General features: G+C 41.2%; 1 protein-coding gene across 3 annotated transcripts in view; it reads right to left on the bottom strand.

Annotated features, from left to right (window-relative positions):
* Positions 1 to 22,298, bottom strand: part of LOC113149361 (protein eva-1 homolog A) — a 52,556-nt gene that overhangs the window by 7,486 nt on the left and 22,772 nt on the right. For 2 of the 3 annotated variants that reach the window (XM_026341448.1, XM_026341449.1), the window contains one exon: positions 20,683 to 20,826. In XM_026341448.1, coding sequence (XP_026197233.1) covers positions 20,683 to 20,826 — 144 coding nt within the window. Of the gene's footprint in view, positions 1 to 12,612; positions 12,807 to 20,682; positions 20,827 to 22,298 lie in introns of those variants that run through there. The other variant, XM_026341450.1, reaches the window with a different exon arrangement.

Here is a 22,298-nt window from a genome sequence, read left to right as displayed (position 1 = left end):
TCTTTAATGCTTGCTCTGCTTTAACTCTCTGTGATTTTGGCCCTGAAACAGACAGCTTAATCTACAGTTTTATTTCGCTGTGATACGCACACTCTTAATGTGGGGACCTTCATCTACTGTATTTTATACTCTATTCTGGATGTAACTAAAGTCAGGAATTATGTGCAATCTGATCCAGGCCTGGTTGAAATGAATTATTTATAAATATAACTGGAAAGTGCAAGAGAAACTGTACAAGGGTGTAGAACAGATACACTGGGCAGATTGGATTCATTTGCAGCTGCGAAAATATATTGATTTCCGTTTTAAATGAAATTTCTACCATGAATAAACTACTCTAGTGCTCAGATGACAAAATGTATAATACATTGGGCAGTAATTTCTTTAAAGGGATATAAAGGAATTTTGGTAAGTGCATAGAATTAATGTGGTGGTATGTGTGTGCTGTATGTTAGATGTCTGAGCAAAAGCGTCTGGTTTCAATCAGCAAAGATACAGTGCCAACATAATCTGCAACATTAAAATGCTGGCTAAGGCCAAACAATGATACACATACACACACAACTGTTTAAATACTGACTCTCAAAATGCTTTTTCTCCCGCTTCCCACACAGACAGGCATGCAGACGTCTGCCCATACACCTTCAAGAGCCCATCCACTCGCCCACACACAGGCGCGCACATAAAACACACAACCGTTTTTCACTTAGGTAATGGCATTCCTACGGAACAACATGCAAGGTGAATAGGGCAGAAGCCGAAGGTGTTGAGATCACATTCCACCTCACACCCTCGTCATAACACTCTTAACAATATCCAGCTGACAGCAACTCATGGGGTCCGAGGTCTGTGTGTTTGTGCACATGAATGAGGACAGAATCTATATGCAACATCTAGATAAAGTTGTGTTAAATGACACAGAATGAGGATGTGAATGTGTGTCTGTAGGTGCAGAGAGGTGAGACATTAATGTTTATATTCCCACAAATGAATGTGTCCCTTTAACCACACACTGTGAGAATGAATGGTTTTATATGTCTATATGACTGAAAGCATGCATGTCAGCGTGCATGATTAACTCATTCTTGTCTTGTGTATACAAAGCAGACCAGGTTTAGCTCTGGTAATGTGAACTCTGTCATGGGACTGCTGGTTTTGAGCTGAGGGCTTTCCCTAGTCCTGTTTCAGTTGTGAGTGTGTGTCTACTATGAGAGAATTACAACATACTGCTGACAATTTCCTACAACATATCATAAGTCAAATCTCACCTAGAGGACAGCCATTTATTTACAGTCACTCAATTCTGCACAAGGCAGAAAGAGATTTGCTTTTAATAGTAATAGTACAGCCATTAAAAAACCTGGCATTTTGAGTTTGCATATTTCAGTCAGTGTGAGCAAACAGAAATTCAAAGGGGACTCAAGAAAAACTTGAATTTGAGTTGGGCATGCCACCAGTTGGTGATACTGTCCACTTCTAAACAACTGCCATAACAATGTCCTTCAGCAAAGCTTTTAGTCCGCCCCAAAGTCTCTTCTGGAGCTAACCTAAGGCCACTGGTGGAAAACTGGCCATGTTAGGATGTTCACTGCTGTGATTATTTGTAACTAAGTGTAACTACATGAAATCAGAAGCAGACAGCAAACCTTTACAAAATGTTATTAGAACAAAGCCTCAAATGCTGGAGATCCAGGAAAAGTTCAGTTTTGTCTTTTGGCTCAAATGCTTGTGCAGTTAATCAAATCAGTGGTCTCAGTTATCTAGTCAGCCTGGATATGTGTAGGCTAGAAAAGCCCTTAGTTGGCAGGAGCTTGTCTGCATGCTGGAGAAGCTTGCAAAACACAGGTATACTGTGTGACGTTCTTGCAAATCAGGACATAGTTGGATGGTGACAGCCTAAAAGCATCCAGAGCTGTGCTAGTGAGGGTTGAGAATAAATTCCTTCATGGAGAGAGTGGAACAGTTCAGCCCCCCAGCTTGCACCACTGAGCCCCCTGCCCTACATTCTGCTGCAAAGCATAGGTTTTTCCCTAATTTACTTTAATGGGTAACACACATCCCTCTGCTGCGAGACATCCACAAATGCAAATGTATGCTCACACACACACGCACACATGCCGCAGCATGAGATCTGAACGTAATCACTCTCACTTCACCACAACCATCAGTTATATTCCAAAGTCCCAGCTGTTTTGGCTATTTGAACACTCCTCATACAACACACATGTGCACGCACTCACAGTTGGTGTCATTAACATATCGATGCAGCGACAGGAATAGATGCTCTGTTGACAGTGTGGGTTCATAACAATTAGTGAGAAAATCGCTCCTTCTCAGACCCCACGCAGACACACTCACATGTGAGAGTTAAATATCACACAGTAGTCCTGCTACGTATCTAAAATAATACTAATATACAGTAGTAGAATCATTTTTCAAGTCTACTGTGACATCTGGCCCTGAAAGAAGGGAGCTGCCTAATTGAAAGCTAATATTAGTATTTCTACGTCCTTATCGAATGAACGTGGGAGAGGTTGGTCCAGTGTCGAGGTCAGCACAGCCTCATTATCTGATGTGCCACTGGGTCAACAAGGATGTGACCATCGCTGAATCATCAAATCAAGCTGTCTGCCTAAACTCACTCCTTCATATCAGAGGTATGAGGTAATGGGATGCAGAGTTTTGATTGGATTGCAGAGCTGCTGAAGTCGTCAAATGACAGAGACTATCATTCGTTGTCGCTGACATGGAACAGAGAGGGGAGTAGATAGTGGCCCAACCTGTCTACACACATATGTCACGGCCGATCTAAACAATGGTGCTATCTTTAACTGAAGGCAACAACTGCTCATACTGTACAGTTAATAAAATCAGCACTTGGCAACACTCACGTCTACTGGGATCTGGGCTATGAATGGTGGTTTGCTGATAGATGAGCTAAAATTAGCCTGCTGAGTTTAAAGGTTGAAATGAACTTCGCTCTCCGCATTCCTCAATTCTTCCTCAAACTCTCGCACGGTTGGATGCATCAAAAAGCTTCTGATTTGGTTTCAGCTGGTAAAGAAAATAAGAATAAATTCATTCCAGTCTCGGGTTTATACAGTAAATGTGTGAGAGTATTTCTCCTAATTGTCTTAATATTTAATAAGGGTGAATGGAGCAGCTCTATAAAGTGAGTGGGTAACCTCAGAGTGACATGCAGTGTTTAGGACTTTAAATGATTAGATGAGATTACAAGTCACTATTCTAAATAACTCCCAACGAAACACCAATCCATTTCTCCTTCTTTATCATTTTGGTAAAACGCTACCACCTCTGTGCTCTGTCATTCGCAGGTAATTAGACGAGCCGTAAGTGACATTGAGTCACAACCAGAATCAAGACTAATTAATACCTTATTGTATTCCACAGGCAGAAACCCACGATGACTTGAGTATCATCAAGCTCAAACTGTGATGTGGGAGATGGTGGGTTCACAAGTGTACAGAGATTTTTTTTCTTCATGTGTTGACAGTGTTGGGCCATATTAGCGGTCAGACTCGGTTGGAGATGATAACGGTGAGGCGTGGGTCAACCTGAGTCTGTCATTATCTTGTAATCACAAATACACTCAGTACACACACGTGAATTAACATCCACGGTTTGTTTAGTCTGCTGCTTCTTCGCTGAACTGTTTCACGGCACCAATCCATCAGGATTTCATCTCAATCATCCTGAAATGACTAATTAAATCAGTAATATCCCATCAAAAGTCTGAGCATGTATTTATTGTGGCAGTTTTTGATTCTCGGTACTGCAGAGACATATTAACTAGGAGCAGAAGAAGTACTGAACATGAGTCCTAACCTGAACTCAACCTCACCCTTTTGAGTAGATGTTAGACAATACTCTACTATAAGCTATTATTAGAACTAACCCTGAAAATAGACTTTGGTAGGTGGATGCTATCACAGGCTACACTGAGCAGCTGTTTGTGATCAAGAGAGAAGGGGAAGGGAGGACAGATGAGAGAGGAAAAGAGAAAAGAACCTCTATAAACAGTTCCTGTCATTTCTCCCTTTAAGGTTTTGGGTTTCTAAGCAAGTGAGAGCACTGAATGCATATATTGTTCTTTAATAACACACACACACACATGCACCAACACACACACAGCTACACGTGTTGCAATTATCTCCACACTCCACATAAATAGCAGCAGTCTCATGGGTCCATAGCTGATGATATAGCTGTATAACTTGTGTGTTCCATCTGAACGTAAAGCTTAAGCACTTCCATCCTCTGTGCAGAGGCCTTCAGGGTACAGCTGGTTGTCTACTTGTCTTGCTCTGTCTTTCCTGTTACATCCAATCTGTGTTCTGTCTGCGTCCCCTTCTGCCCCTGTCAACTCAGGCACGGCCGGTCTTAAAACAGCTTGAGCCGCAACAGATGCAGATGCATGTCCTCAGGGTTAAGAGTGGCGAGAGAAAGAGCACGAGAGAAAGAGACAGTGAGAGGAGTGGTAGACACAGAGGCTGCCAGAGACACTTTTACAACAGTCTTTAAAATAAACACCTGCTGCCGTGGCTGAAGTGCCTGGGATCCATCAGCAATCCTGCATAATGTAACTGTAGCACTGTGATTAGATAATGAAACTGGGCTAACAGATTTATCAACTACTGTACATGTGTCTCAATGAGATATACCGTACAGTATGAGCACTTGCACACACAACTCAAATGTGCAGCCGAGGCTGTGTTGGAGGGTGAACACTACTTGCGCACCACCAAATTCTGAAATAGCAGCTCCGTGAATAAATAAATGTAAATTTGACACTTTTAATGTTCTCTCAAACATTTAAACTGTTCCACATAAATCGTATCTACTGAACATTTTATGTAATGTCACTACACGCGACAAAAATCTCTCCACCCAATAGGAATCAACCTGTTTTTGCAGCTGAGATGACCTGTCTTCTAATTCCTCATCCCAGCATGCAATATTTTCATTACATCTGTGCTGTACCTCTGTAATATCCTGTAATATCCAACTGTAGAAACCCTCTGATTGGGGTTAGAAAATGCAATTTGATCAACATGGTTGTGTCTTTTTGACAATGCCGCGGGGAGTTCAGTGTAGATTTGACATAAGGCAGACTCGTAGGAGCACAGCGCAATGGTGTCAACACGTGACACTTTAACTAAAACACACATTACACAGAACACCTTTCCAGCACAGAGTCAACCGAGACACAGAAGAAGACAGGAAGTTAAGGTGGGAGGGTTGGAAAGAGAAGGACAGAAGAGAAGATGATGGATTTCCCTTGAAGCTTGTATGTTGATATAGCACAAGGAATAGAAATTACACAAGGAAAGGATGAATTAAGAACAAGCAGGAGTTTTAAATAATAGTTTGACAAGTTTAGATGTGTTAATTAGTGAACTTCAGTGATGCTGGTATGTAGATTTTATTACCTAATAAAGACTCTCAATCTCAATCGCCCCATTTTCTGCTTTTACACTAAGCTAAACTAATGTCTCCCGGCTCCTTCTACATATTTTCCCTAAACACATTTCAACTAATGCTTAATCCAGTACTCAGAACTACATGGAAGCTGGCACCGACAATAACAGAACACTGATGGGTGCTTGTGTCCATCAGCAAGTTACCAAAATCTTGGAATAAATGTAAGTAGCATACTGAAATCTGTCCAGTTTGGCTAAGACTATAACCAGACCTACGGAGTCCTGGACTCGCTGTGGCCTTGCTAAACAAACACAACTTGGAGGTCTGGCTTTGCTTTAGCTGACGAACATCATTATGCTCGCCGATTAAAAAACAAACATACTGGTAGGGGCAGACGTCCAGCATTTCACTGTGAGCCTAGGGGTGGAAAATTCCCATTGGAGAGGCTTAGACAGGGACAGGAGAGTGAAAATGTGATTGGAGTATAGTAGCAACATCTTGATGACTTGGACAGACTTGGCATTTTCTAATTTGCTGGCTTGTTTCGGTGTCATATACTCTCTATAAGGCCCACTCACCACAGAACATTTCATGTATTGATTCTATAAAAACTGTTTTTTTAAAAGTGTGTGAAAGAGAAATGTAGTGAAGCAACTCAGGACAGCTGAGACAGAATATAATGCATTACCACATCTCATCAGCTGCTGAGTATGACTCAGAATGACTCAATGACACACTGGTCAGCAGTTCTCACACACTTGAGGTGAAGCACATCTACTGTATATCACACACAGGCCAACATACATGACTATACAGCTAATCATGAACCTCCAATCGTATGCGCAGCCACACCTCAAGTATAGCAGACCCCAATCAATTGCTGGTGTCATGTTGCAGACAGGAAACAGATGGTCTGCTGGGAGAAAAAGCAGATAAAAAAGAATGCCACAGAAGGCCGGAGAGAATATTTCCTTCATGCTTTTTTCCTCCCTCCATCCTCACTTGGAAGGAAAGGAAGAGCGAAGCTGTGGTGGTGTTTGGAGGGTAGATCTGTGGGATCTGGCTCGAGATCACAGTGATAGAGTTCTCTGCAAGATTTTTAAATAACAGCCCAGCATGGCTCTACTGTACTGGGCTAGGCTGGGACACAGAGCCTGCAGGCTATTTAAGACAGGCTGTAGCACACATCTCAGTGTGTGGGAATATATTTTAAACCCTCTATGAATACTGTCAAAGTGCAGCATTTAATATTAACGCCACAAACTCAAGTGGTAAATAACATTTCAGATAGTAATCAACCAGAACTATCCTTTAATTCAAACCTCTTTGTATACTATCTAATAGTATACATTTACATTTTCAGAGTGTTATATATTGTGAAGTGCTTCCTACGAACCAAACTTTTAACCTTTGCCTAGTACACAATATAGACCTATCAGCTGCTGATAACAGATAACCTTTGACCTTGAAAACAGCAATCAGAGATCAATATTTTTTTCTTAAGTGACCTTTCACAGTGCACACGATGAGTGGCCTGACCCTAGCTTTTCAAATCTCCTATCTTAGATCTTTATCATGGTGATGTTCTCATGTGCAGAACATGCCAAACCATGTTCTCTGATGCCTGATCCCTAAAGTTTGTACTAAGCAGATAAAATCTGATAAAGTAATGTTTTTTTGTTTTTGTGTCATTGTTTTTATCAGCAAAGTAATGATTTTATAATCAAGATTGATGTCATCTGATCATAGTGATCTTATAGAAATCTCAAACCGTGAAGTGCACCACTGAGCTATACCCACACTCCTACACTCACACAGTGTGTATTAAAGCTTCTGTACGATTGCACAGGGCCTGACTGCTTAATACGCTGCTGACTTTGTAAATCAGTCACTGAACAAATGCAGATTAAAGTCACAAACATAATGAAAACCACAGTGAAAATTGCTCAGCGTAACCTTCTTAGTACATCTGGCCCTCTGTTCTCATGTCCAATAGCTACTTGTCGTACATAAAATTGCCTACATGCTTTGAAGTTAAAATAACAAAATTATAAAATTCTGCCCTAATGGTTTAGTTTCTTATTTAGATATTACTTGCACAACTTCACATCACAGCAGATGTTCTGCCTTGATCTGGGAGACATCTGAAAACCTGCTGAACATCTGCAGCTAGTCATTTAATGCTTCATTCAAAAACCCTCTGCTGTAAAATCTACAGACATCATTAAGCATGCCTGCTAATTTCTAAAACCTGAAATACAGCAGTGATAAAACAACTAAGGCAACGCAACCCAAAACACATGTTTACTGTATATTGAAACCTACTAAATCCTGAACTAAAAGCATATGTTTAGATAGAAGTCTTCTTTCAAAACCTCCGTATGGAGTCTTTGGGTCCTCATTAAATTGTCACCCTGTAATCCTGCTGCAAAACATTTCAACCCTTAATGGGAGACTCAGGGGATTGTTGAGGAGTGTTTGGGCTTTTTGAAAGTCTCCTAACGTCTAATAAGAAACCATCCTAAGCAAAACACATAAAAAACTTTGTTTATCTGAGAGTAATTTTCTGTGTCTCCTCCTCTCACTGTTTATCACTGTTTCTCTTTTCATTTCTGTCTCGTTTCAAGTAGGGTGTAACAAGTATTTTAAGTTAACATGTTCGCCAAAGTATACCAACAGTTCTGTCTCCCTCTCTGAATTAAATATTCTTTTTGTCATGCTGTCCTACAAAATCCTCTTCTAAATCAATTTTCTCTGCCTTGTTCAGCACATGTTTCTGGGCTCCCAGCAATCCTTGTTTCTCAGAACAAATTTAGTTTAATGGGGGTGAGGCTGGGTGAGCTGGGGCAGAGGAGAGGGAAAGGCGAAACAGAGGGCTGTAAAAACACACCACATGCTACTCTATGCCAGTCCCCATAAGGGAACAGCAGCATTGCTGATTTTACCCCATGGCATTTCTTCATGCTCCAAATCCAACATTCAAATACAGTACACTGGCATGCCAGATGGTATATTTATCCAGGCAATCAACAGCAAAAATATACATCGTAGCATGTATTTTAATGAAGTATTTAGTCTTAAAATGTTATCTTGAGTTATTTCACATCACTATTCACTATTATTTAGAGAAAACTAAATTATAACAGTGATTATAGAAAGAAAAATCTATAATCTTGTTTGTAACTACAACAAAATGCTAGTTGGAGCATTAGGATTGTAAACTGTGATGTCATACACTATCCATGTTTTACTCCAAGCAGATTAAAACAGTTACAGGCAGATACTAGTTGATCTACGTCTAGTCTCTACAAAGCTGGCCGGACAGGAAAGAGAGCAAACATACACACCTTTGGCAAAACAGTGACGTGAGCACCTACTGTAGCTGGTATGTACACCGGTCTTCTTCTGTTTTACTCACGGTGCACTGCTCCGCTGGTTTAATTAACTGGACTGCTGGGAAGGGTCTTCTAAGGCCACCACATCCAGAAACACACACAAATACAGACACTCGTGCTTTTTCTCACATGTGCTGTGTCCTTCACCCTGACTAGGAGGCCTTACAAGAAACGGTTCCTTTTCCTGGATAAGTTTGTTGAAGGGCAACTAAAAAGTCAGAAACCCTGTTTAATAAAGTTATTCAAAGGGTTCACTGTCTTCATGTGTCGATCTGCCTGATGGGAGACTGAGCACAACATACACATCGATCCACTGCTTGGCATCAGGGCAAATGTACTCCTCCAATGCAACATCAAACAAGACAAACAAAAGACCATATATAAAAATCAAACATCTGAATACTGCAAATGAGAGATTATGTGTCCTTCTTCACTTTTTCCCATCTTGCAATTTCATGCAATTTTTTTGCACCTCATCCCACCTCAATGACCTTTAAAATCTACCAGGATCCAGGGGACTTACCCCCACAATCTCACTGGGAGATAAACAACTCCCCACAGCTATGAGGCCCCTCCAATCCCTCTATCCGGGACCAGATCAGGCAATAACACAGACATCAGAGGCCCAATAAAACACTGCTCCTCCCGGAGAGGACTTGTCTGTTAAAACTTCCATCAATTTCAAAGAATTGGCCAAAGAAAAAGGTTCTTGTAGATGAACTGTAAAGAAAGGGGCTCTACCGTTCAGCAGTGAGCTGTGGTCTGTAAAGTGAGCTTGTTAACAGAGATTGTGGTGTGCAATATGTGAGGCTTGGGGTCTCTGGCAGCTATGACAAGGGAGTAGGGTTGGTGTATAGATATAGGGGTCAAGTTGTGGTTAATGACTGGGACGCTGGACACATAGAGTAGCAGAAAGGAGGAGCTAGGAAGAAAGCCATATGGACAATGGTATGAGGATGTGTAGGTATTACCAATAAGGTGGTAGGTGAAAGCATATAGGATATAGAGGACAGAAAAAGAGTAGCACACTCTGCAAACAGCTGCATGTTGCTGTTGAAGAATGCCAGGAAGTGTTTTTGGGGGACACATCTGCTTTGGCTATCAGGAGAGCCCCTCAAACTCCCAGTACATTTCAAAATGACATTTATTCAGTTACAAGAGAAAAAGTGTTTGGAAGGAAGCAAGGAGGAAAGGAAGGGCACTATAGGAAGGAAAGAAAAAAGAAAACGTTCGGACAGTTGAAGCCATTAGGAATGCATGCTGAGAAGAGAAGAGAGAAGAAAGGGATAAAAATCAAATCAAGGGTAGAGGGAAAAAAAAGAGGGGGATTGGAAAGGAAAGAGGGCTTTGCTTTTCTGTGAGAGAACCAGGCCAACGCTTAGGAGAGTGCCAGGTTCCATTCAGGCTAGACAAAGTAAATAAAACCACTTGATGAAAAAGAGCAAAAGGAAGTGAAGGGATGGTGGAAAGAGTGCCCCAAGCATGGGGGTATGAGGCTACACAAAGCTGTGATGATGAAGAGGGCGACAACGAGGGGGTCTGGCTTTCTGTTTGTTCTGTTTTCACAACGGAGCAGTCAGCCTTATCTGATGGCCTGACGCAGGTTTACACAGCATTGTCAAACACGAACGTGGAAACGGGCGCGAGCGAGAGTAAAGACAGAGACACCCATTCATTGTGCCACTCGTCGTTAATCATTTCTACTGTAGTCTCAAGCTGTCCCTCCATCTTCCAGACTGCTAATGAGAAATAACAAGCAAATGTGTTTTAACACCCAGCTAATCCAAACGCATGCTGAAACAGGATGGTCTTATTCCTGTTCCTGTGCCATCAGCCCCTGGCCTGCCCTCTCTTCTCGTAACCCAAACCACACACTAATTCATAAATTACAAACAAAGAGTCCCTTGTGGTTTGGGAGGACCTGGACCGCCACTGCAAACTGGCGCTACAGTGGAACAGCTAGGCGTCAATTAGAGGGAAACCTGGCTGAGGTAGGTGTGGATGCATGCACACAAAAAACAGTCTTACACATTTACAGTCTCACAAACAGGGCAGCAGGAGCACAGACCTATTGTATACACGTTAACAACAGACAGGAATGAAACACACACACACACACACACACACACACACCATTTGGAAACCATCTAAACAATTTTGTCATTTTAGAAACTAGGACCTGACTGCGCCATTGTCTGGTACAAGCAGCTCGCTCTGTTTCTCTGTCCTGTTTACGAGGGGTGACGTGCGTTTGGGTGGTGTGAATGCGCTGCCAGTAGTTGAGCATGGTAGGTGTTTCGCTCAAGCCAGGCTTCTCTGGAAGAAACACATGTTCAATTGCAGGAGGGGCTTCTGCAATTGAACATGTAGAGGAAACACGAAACATTTTTTGAGTTCAGCATCGGATCAAACTAGGAAACCATCTCTAACACACCGTGATGAGACTGAATAACTGAATAATTCCCTAAAATAAAAATAAAACGACTTTCTGGAGTTTGCGAATTCAACACAATAATAGCTGACACCTAATTAGACTGATCAGGCTAAGGTATAGTCCAGAGGTTCAAAATTATAAAAAAGAAAAGTTCATGTGATCAAATAATGTGTTTCATTAGACTGTTTCACTTAGTTCCTTAAAAGATCGTCATATTAATTTGACTAGAGGTGCAGCAGGAAACTCCAAAGCCTAACATGGAGAGGAGCTGTCTAAACCTCAAGTGACCCTAACTCTTGGAATAGCACTGCCAGCACTGCAGAGACTCTATTCACTTCTAAAAGCTGTAAAGCGAGATTCACCCATCTAAACAATCAATTGCATTTCATGGATTTCTCCTTGATTAGTACATTACGTTTTGACAGTTGGAGTGAAGCTGTCACTTCGGGGTCTGGGAAAGTGCAGTTGACTGTTTTGCACAACTTGATGACTTGAGAACACACTAATTGTTAATTCCAAGTGTGTCATAGACTTCTAGTTATATTTTCAGTGATCAGTAAAGTCAACAGCAGTTTCTGGAGTGTGTGAACAACTTCCTGCCCATGTTAGTTTTACTGTATTATGAACCCTGTGGTTATTAACAGTCTCCTGCCAACAGAGGCTGTTCTGGTAAGACCAGCTCATGAGGAAAAAAACACTGACCATCTATGGAAACGCATAAGCAAATACACTGAGGGATTAAAGCAGTTTCACTGTGCACCGAACTGCCAGTGAGGAGGGTGTTGTCAGGTATCGCTTCAGTCATATGTTTGTGCAGCGTGTGCTGCTGTCTGTATCTAGGGGATCTCATGCAGTCGTTCCTATGTTTACCACATTTGCCCACACGTGAGACCCTACAGAACAGACTCCCTGTCAGAGTCTAATCTAGTCAGCCAATCGGGAAAATCTCCCTCTACACTTCTGAACACTTGTTTCCTCATGTTTTACAGGAATCGTAGGGCACACACACACACATACCAGCTTCCAAAGAATAACACACACACTATGTCACATTGTTAACAGTGAGAGCTAAAACAGCAGTTTTATTCCTGAGGGTTACGATATGGGAGGCATTTAAACTTTACAACAGGTAGAAATTAAACCAGAGTGTCAAATTGCAGAAGCAATATAGAGAAATTACTCTTTAACATCCAAAGGTTAAAGGTTTTTCAATGGAAAGCAAATAGGATGGTCCCGTTTTACAAATAACACGAGAGGCTCACAACATCAGCCCAGAAACCAAAGTAAATACAGCAGAGACATTTAAAAGCATGCCCAGGCAGAAGACGAGGTGACACTTACACACGCATTGCTGAATGGAAAATCGTCCTGGATCCAGGCAGTAACTTTCTTTCTGAGTGTGTGTTTGTGTGGCTCTCTCTCTCTCTCTTGTCAAACACTCCCCCCTCCTCTTGCCGCTCCTGTCCCTCCCGCCAGGAGAGCTGGAACCAGCTTTGCCGTAAAAACAAGCGCTCACATGAATAGTCCACCGTGGGTCCTAATCAGAATGAGGGAGCACGGCACGGTCCAAAAAGGGAAGAAGAATGGAGGAGGGAGGGAAACAGGGATAGCCCCTTTAAGAAGGTATGGTCCTTTATAGTGACTCCCCCCTTTTGAGTCAAATCGAGTATGAAGACAGTTTCCTTTTCTTTTCTTCTCCTCATCCGGAAAGTATAACCGCTGAATGAGTTTCTGTTGCTTCTCTTCTTTTTAGATTTCCCTTCCTTCCTACTCTCAGAGAGAGAGAAAGTCAAACCAGACTATAGACAACTGGAATGTAACAGCAGGAGAGCAAGCAAGAGAGAGAGTGAGGTGGTGAGGGAGTGTGTGTGTGTGTGTGTGTGTGAGAGAGAGAGAGAGAGAAGCGGGACATGTAGTGTCCCCCTATACAGCCCGGTGCTGTGTGAGTGAGCAGTCGAAGAGAAGTACAGAGGAGGGAAGGAGGAGGCAAAAGAAGAGGAGGGGGCTTTGAGTGTATGCATGACTGTGTGAGAGTGAGTAATAGAGAGAGAGACAGGCAGTGTGACAGGAAAAAAGTTAGTGTGCAGCTCCAGCACTCAACTTTGGGAATGTGGTACGAGGTAGGGAAGGTAGGTAAGAGCTGAAGCAAGCAGGTGGAAGTATATCATGACAGTATAGGCTGAGAGAAAATACAATTATGTCAGCAGAGATTTGCCCACATGATTTATGATGTCATATCTATCTCTCTTATGTCTCCAACTGGATTAGGCCAATACTGAGTGGAGTTACAAATCAATGAGCTGGACTGGTTTGTGGCAATACTGGATCTTTATATAAGAGTATTGTGATTTATCATTAGTCATAAAGCAAAAATAAAGCCTTATTTAAGACATTCCTGTCTGGTTATGCATGTAATCTCACAGAAACATTATTATGATATACTGTACAAAATTGAGAAAAAACACGTTTCAGCATAGATTTGATCCATATGGCTCCTCTTGTTTCTTTAGGTGTAAAAAGTATGTGAACCCTTGGAAGTGATAACTGGTTGACCTCCCCTTGGCAGAACTAACCTCAACCCAGTGCTTCCTGTAGCTGTGGATCAGACCTGCAAATTGTTTGGGAGGAATTTTAACCCATTCTTCCTGCAGAAGTGCTTTAGGTCTGTCTCATGTATGTGGCTCTCATCAAGTCGTTCTATTGCATCTCTTATTTTTTTTGTTCTTTAAGAACTGAAGGAGGCACACAAGAACTAAAACATCGACTCATGAAATCATTTTTGCACTCTTACTTGTTTAGCTTTAGCAAAGGAGTTACGTTTACATTCAGTGTTTCTCCCTACCACAAGCTGTCTGTGTTGACTTTGAAAATGCTTTAAATCTTGCATCGTTAACATCCGTGTTTGCAGGATTGCAGTCTTCTTTGCCTTCGGTGACACACTTGGCTCATGAAACCGCTGAGTACAATAACACAGTGTCCTCTTCAAATACAGTTAAAGATTTTTTTCATCTTAACACATCCCTCTGTTGTTGTTCAGGACATGTCATTATAAATATAGTTGTGGTTTGAATGTTGACTTTTTCTCTGAACTTCTTCTGCATACTGTAGATCTATAAAGACATTTACTATATATATGCATTTCCACAAAACTATAATTCCAGCTCTACTGTGAATTTCTTTCCTTGATTCCCACCCGCAGACTCGGCGCACACACACATACTGTACACAGAAACACACAAAAAATTCTCCACTCTCTCGCTCTCTTTCTGTCTCCGTCCACCACAGGAGGAAAGCTGAAACCAGCCACAGACTGGAAAGCATTCCCCCACCTCCCCGATTCAGCACACTCTACAAACAAATGAAAATAAAATGATGGATGACATAAAACGAGCAGAGAGTAGTTTTCTGCCGTGAGCAGAGAGCGACATGAAAACAGTGGAGTACACAGTTTATGAGTATGTGAAGCTGACAAAGTTGGCAGCGAGTTCTTGTCCAGGGCTTTGCTTATTTTGCAGTTTCCAGCCCAACAAAGAAGCAGTTGCTCATTTGGGAAAACAGGCCAAGCAAAAACCACAGGATGGGGGGAGATGTTTGTGTGTTTGTGTGTACAGTGTTAGTACGTGCACAAACTGAATGCACAATCTAATCTATTTGTGCTTGTTTTAACATCAGTAAGTATGTTTGTACATGTGTACACATGCGTTTGTGTGCAAACGCGTGATTGTATGAATGAACTTTGCTGCATGTTCCTATTATCTTACATTTCTAAAGCAGCGCAGAGCCAAATGCAGATAGCACACACTACAGTGGGTACTCCCACCATAGAATAAAACCAACAGTAAAAATAGTTTTTATAATTTAAAAACTACAAAAGAAGTGTTCAGAACTCATGCGTGTATAAATAGTTTAAATAACCTTGAAATGGAAAAATGTTCATAGTTCATAGACTGAATTAATGACATGTACAACACAGAAACACGACATATGTTTGCCTTGTGTTTTGGTAGTCAGATGATGATGCATATTATGACAACTACTTCAAAGGCTGCAATTGAGTTAATCATACCTGGCGTGCTAAGCTGGCCCATATCCTATCAAGCTTATGCAGTCACCTGTGCTATCTGTCTTTATCTCTGCAGGCCCCTGTTACTGCTTCCTCACCATGTTTACTAAGCAGTCTGCAGATAGAGGAATCAAAGCGCCTGGCTGCAGCACACTAGTCTAGTTTCCGCTTTGCCATTCTTTTGTCTGTTTTCATTTAGGAGACTTTTTTTTAAGGCCTGGGACCACTTTCTGAGAATGCTCTTTAACTTGTATTAGTTATGGATACACTGATAATATACAAAGCCTTGTACACAGTGGAAGATTTATACTAACAGGTAGAATTAACCGATGAGCATTTGTAGCTTCTAAATTTGTGTGAAATTAAGAAGGAATTTTGATTATTTCTCTAAAATAAAAAGCGGATTCTACTCTAACCAATACAACTTCAGTAGCAAAAAAGCCATGTTTTGATAACACTTAAACTTCTGTCTGCATAAGCCAATTACTCCCAAAGTGAAAATTCATATTCCCCGAGAGAGAGAGAGTAATTAATGTGAAGCAGTCAACTTGCAGCTCTAACCTCTAGGCTATGGCTGTCGGAAATGGTGGACAGAAGGAAAATAAGGCAAAGTGAAGAAGACGGATTAAGGAAAAGCAGAAAGCAATGCAGTGAGTCCAATGTGTGTTTTTCAAATCCATTCGGTTCAGGAGTCACTTTAATCTGATTAACTTTGCAGTTCTGTGGTGTGATTAATGTATAACCACACCACATTCAGTATACTAAGGGTGTTTAAAGGTAAGAAAACTTTAATACGGAAAAGGTGTGATATAATCTGTGTTTATGTTCAGTATATGATGCACCAAACAGCCGGCAGATACCTTATGAGGTAAGTCAGTCATCAGCTGACTGAACATGCTGGCAATACACAAACACACAACTCATGGTATCAGCAAATCACCAAAGCCAACAACTCCCTTCATGTTCCTCATCCTGTTTCAGACACCACAGTGTAAACTGGCTTTACTAACATACTGAGTGCAGTAAAGTGAAGACTGAAACAAAATCAAAAGCAAAAATATTCAAGTCATTATGATGCAGGGATGATGTTTCACCAATCACACTCAGTGCCTTTTATGGGCACTGGCAAAACGATTCCAACTACTATTAAAGCAACACACACTCGCTTAGGTCAGCGGAGGTCACGTGCTGTGTGTTTTCTCACAGCAGTGGTCCTGACTGCGCCAGCTGAGGCTGTTTATCCATATACTCTGCCGAGTCAGGTTTGTGTTACGGGGTTGCCACTTCATTCCTTTCTGACTGTGTCTCCACTCAGTAGAATTAGACAAACTACGGTTCACGTTTGGGTCAAAGACTGATTTTTAAAACACCTCTGTCAGGTTCTTAGTTTGTTTTGATCTTCCACACTGTACTGAGAAATTATTAAATGAGTGCCAGAATCTTCTGATGTTAGCACTGAAGTATTTGAGGGTTAAATGAATTCACTGTGTCCTGTGATTGATCCTCTACTCGGGGCACTTGAATTTGGCCTGTTCTAGTAAACCACACCCGCTTTGGAAGAGCACTCAGGTCAAAACATACTTACAGTAAATAATTCTTTGTTTCTTTTCAACTTTACAGCTGTAAGGTATTATAGTCTCACACTTTACATGGCATCGAGAGAGCCAAACACACACAGTTCATTGACTTAAATGATTCCCCTTCAGTCTGTTTGCAGCTGTTTGCTAAAGGCCTCTTCACACATGACGATAATAGAATCACTGCTTGTTAGAATAGTCACTGTGAAATAATGCCAATATTGTTTTCGAGGAAATGTGGAGAAAAACTGATCTTATTTTCAGCAAAGACAAGCAAGACATACATTTTTATTATTATTTAAGATAAATAAACTAATGTGCAGCATTTGATGTTAAAGGCTTGAACTCCTTTTTGTAATAGGGCAGTAGAAAACTACTGTACTTTGAAAATATAAATATATTGAATCATTCTTTTAAACTGGACTACATGCCAAGTGTGTTACAAATTACAAGCAGCAAAACTATGCTTATTTGTTTATTAGTGTTCGTTTGCTTCACTACACACAGTATAGATGTCAGAGATTCCTCTGGTTCAGTCATTATAGAATCAACTGTATAAGGAGTAATGATGGGGCCCAGAAGCAGCTACTGGCCGCCTCGCTGCTGCTCCACACCGAATGGGCCAAAATAAACATCTTCCCCACAGTCTCCTCTGCTGACAAGACATGAATGTGTGCTGGGCAGCTGGCGAAGTGTGTGGCTCACAGTGGTCAAATGTCTACCTCAAGTATCTTTGCAATATTTGTGTATATGCGTCCATGTGTACATCTGCATAACCAACTGGGATAATTCAAACCCTCAAGTTCTGAATTACATTTTTATCTTCCTCTATTTCCCCATATTACATCTAAATCAGCCACCTCCTCTCCCCAAGCCATGTGTAGGCCACCACAGACTCCACTAGTCGGACTATGTCCATTAAAAACACCACAAGCACAGTCCAGTTACCAAACCTCAGTCAGTCCCTGCATTTTGGTTTTCTAAGGGAAGACTTCACCAAAATGAACCAAGCAGCTTGTTGCCCCAAGCCCCCAACAGCTCTAAGGCCAGATCCCATGTTAACCAGCTAAATGCCACAATTAATCAGTTTCCTCCTCGGCAATTAGACCTGTTCATTAGGCTTTCCATATGCTTTAATCACCCCTAAAAGGATTTTCTGGTTTAAAAGTGGCTGCGTGTCTTGTTGGAGATAATCCATGACAGGGGAATGACACGGATCATTTCATTACACCAACAGCCAAAGACTGACATGCTGATAGGATGGAGATGATAGAATGGTAAACAGCTTTTGGCAATTTAATAAAGTAGCCTATTGGAAATTTAAAAATCAACTTATTACTAAAAATGTGTTGTTAGCTTCCCTGAAACGATTGTTATGGTCACCACCACATGCACAACAGTCTCCAAAATCAGGTCTATTCCTTTCCAATCATGGTACCGAGATACACACATACAGAAATGGGACAGGTTGTCTGGTCTGGTTGAGCAAGCTGTATAAATAGGACCCTCGCTCTAATCTCCCTGTACCAACACATGACCAAAACGATATCAGCCAAAAACATACTTACATTAAAACAAACAGATCGATGCATGTTCAAAAGAGGCAGATTTTTCCTCTGAACAGTTTCAAAAGTCTTAGGGCAAAGCCTGGCAAAGTAACCGGCGCAATATTACAAGAAAGAAACTTCAAAGGGGGCCATGCTGGGAACTATGCTTTTTGAAGAAAGTGCCCCGAGCACACTCATTCATCAATCTCCAACAATTGCACTGAGGGTAAACAATTCCAAGTATACCCTTTGAATAACCTGCAAGACAGAACCTATTGCTACAAATGCACTGTACTGTATATACCTTCATCTTCAAGCACTGAAATGCTTAATATGTGCAATTAATCTGTGATGACTTTTTCTTTTTTTGCCAACACACCATGGGGACTTCCTCCTTGGGGGACTGGATGTTAATGAAGCCTGACAGTGGCAGTTGTGCCCGGTGTGTGTGATGTGCTGGGAGACTGATGGCAGGTTCCAGGCCATTTGCTGCTGTGTTATTGCTAAAGAGTGAGTTCCCCCCCTGGGGCTGTGTGGGGAAGAAGCTGGAGCTCGGATGGTTGATGGCTTTATAAATCACAGGCAAGCTGAGGCCGATAGCAAAACCATTCTGTGAATCAAACATGCACTTATGCCTGTGCATGTGTGTACAATTAACTTATACACACACTAATGTCCCCTTTTTTTGACCGGCTGAGTCTAAAATAGCACATACAGGAGGTCATCACAGCACAGTAAAAAGATAGTTAGGTAAAACATTTATTAGTGTAGCGAGGTGGCAAATTCAATAAAATATAATTTTCCAGTGAGCATAAAATAACCCTCTCTTCTTAATTAGTGAATGGAACGTTGTTTTATCATTTGTATATTCTGTAAAGAGTAAGAAAATGAAACTATCACACTAACACACACACACTTTTATGAAAATCCATAAAATTACCATAAAACATCCATCAAAAGATATTGATATTTCTTGTTCTATCACTTTGTGTAAGACGTTTCCAATTTCAGCTGGAAAACATTACATACATGCAAATAAATACTACTACTTATGTCTAGACAAACATCCTCAATCTCTAACTCTGACACAAATGGGGTCATTCCAACACACACTCAATGAAACAGAATCCCCTAAAATTACCACTTTTGCTGGAGCCTGCAGCGACCAGTGACTTCACGTCTGCATCAGCTAGACCAATATACTCATGTTCAAAACTCTCAACTTTCACCACAGCCCAGAAAACCCACCATCTACCCCCTCCTATCTGTTGAACATTTACACCAACCCACATCCTTGCCCTGCCCCTTCCTCACAAACACTCGGAGCTGTTAGGAGAGCACATAGCGTTATCAGAGACAGATAAGGGAGGTCAGACAGAGATTGAAGGCAACCGACTCCATAAAAATGGCCGAACAGCCTGCGCATTGTATTTGTTTTTTATTGTTTGTGTATCCTAGCCTGTGCTGGCCAGTTGTTGCTGAGATAAAGGATGGATGGATTCTTGGATCTGACAGTCACACAGCATTCGTTTGGCGAAATCTTCAAAACCAAACAACAAGCAAGCCATAAACTCTGATTCATATCCCGTGTGGATTCAAGTCAATCAATCAAATATTGACAAACAATGCCTCCATTTTTCAGAATTTACAGTCCTAAGGAGCTCATAACAGTGATTCTCAAGCTCATTGTAGACACATAAATCTCATAAATGCATTCCTCAAAATCAGAATTCGAAAATCAGATTGAAATGCCAAACATAACAGTCTGAGTCTGGATCTGGATCTACATGCCCGTGATGGATTTCAGAGGCTCCAGACAATGGTGCTGATTGATCCATTCCTGGTGCTGGAAGCGTGTGTGCTCATTTAAGTGTGTGTCTCCAAGTGTATGGTTAATGAATTACAGTTTTGACAGCTCAGGATTAGCCCAGGGGTGGAGAACAGATACAAAGGGAGCCCATCATTCTCTTTCATGTGTACAGACATTAAGTCGGAACAAAAAACACAATGCCAGATTATTTTTTTCAATTTCATTTTGATTGATTTGATGCTCCAAACTCCACCTTAAACAAACAATAAACAGTCCTTCAGAAACATCTACAGTCTAATAAGTGAATTGGATAAAACATCTAAACCAAAAACTCCAAGCAAGTTGAGAACTAAGTGAGCAGCGCCCCCTTGTGGCAGAAAAATTAACCCTCTATAAAGGTACTTAGAGACTCACCACAGGTGTAGATGACACTGAGGTACTTCCTGGTGCCAGAGTAGCATGGATCTCCAAAGTCTCGGGTGGAGGCTCGAACCAGACAGCTCTTCTTGCCCTGACAGCGCGCAGTCAGAACCTGCAGGGCCACAGGCGACTGGCAGTCTGACAGAGAGGAGGGAGAACCAGACACTCAAATTAATATTTATCAGAAAGTCTGTTCTGTCAATAATCTTTTTTCCAAAGAAAAGCATTTGTCAATGAACAACTTCCTATAAACCAACTATGTAACTGCTGTATCATGTCCTGGTTTATTGTTAATACATAAAATAAATGAGTTACAGTAAAATGTGTACTGTCTCCAACGCTAGCAAAATGTGTTACCAATGTTCCTATCAATATAAAATATTAAACAAAGATACAAGCTTTGGATTATGTCACAATACTTGTTTGTTTTTATAACATTTATAATTCATTTATAAAGCAATTAAAATGTATAACAACAAGCTACTTCCAAGTTGCCCAGTGTTTGAAAGGAATAGAATTTAATTCTACATAAGGTATATATTCATATTTAAGATTCATTAAATTGAATTCACCCAGATTCTACTGAGCTTGCAACAGCCACCCTGGCATTAATCTGTTGGATCCCTCCATAAACTTGGGAATTTATTTTTTCCTCCAAATTAGCCAGCTGTCCAGAGGCAGCAAAGGAGCCATCGTCCCTCCACCATCCTTCACTGTTTAGATGTTTTTTTCTGTTTTCATTCCTTTTTTTCCTGCCAGCAGTTCATCAGCCAAAGTTCAGCCTTAGTTTCACCAATCTACAAATCTTTTTCCCAGTGGCATTGTGGAGTGACTGGCAAACGTCAGGTGCGTTTCGTGTTCAACACAGCACTGCAAATCATCCCAGTGGTGAAGTATGAACACATATACTGAAGAGTGAAAAAAGACACACACTCCTTCCTTTAAAGGCTTTTGTGGAGGAGCCATGTTCACATCAGACACACAATAAAAAAAAAAAAAAACATAAAGGGGTCTCATATTGTCTAAAGGGATACCTGATCCAACGTGTGTGTGTGTGTGTGTGTTTTGGGGGACGGTGTTTGTATGGAGACCAGACTCTCATAAATCATCGCTAACCACCTCCTCCAGAGCCTCTCCTCTGCAGCAGTAAGCCTCTTGGGAGAGTGGATGGATAAATGAGGCTCCTCTCTTTCGTTATTCTGCCCCCACTTCCCCTCTCACCTTTATAATGGCACTGTAGAAAATAATACCCTGTGCCTGCACACTTTTTAGCTATTTTTATTTCAACATAGGCCATAACTACAGCTTATTTTTTCTACTAAAGGCTTATTCCACTGATAAATTTGGTATTACCAATAACAGAAAATAGTGAGAAAATAGAGAAAAGTCCCATGACATCTTTTCAGACCCTTGTAGAGGACATCCTTTCTAACTTTTTAATATCATAAGCTTTCAAAATCAATGTTGAAAGTGGAATCAGTTTAGTGACACTACAGACAGAGGTGTGAGAGGGGCTAATAAAGAATCTCCTGCTGAGTCTTGTGGGACTGTGAATGAGACGGGGTTCCACATGGCCCGTCTCACCCCTAAATAACAACACAATGAGGGGA

The sequence above is a fragment of the Anabas testudineus genome, chromosome 24 (genome assembly GCF_900324465.2).
Source record: "Anabas testudineus chromosome 24, fAnaTes1.2, whole genome shotgun sequence".
NCBI classification, from domain to species: Eukaryota; Metazoa; Chordata; class Actinopteri; order Anabantiformes; family Anabantidae; genus Anabas; species Anabas testudineus.
This window is presented reverse-complemented; position numbering and strand designations above follow the sequence as displayed.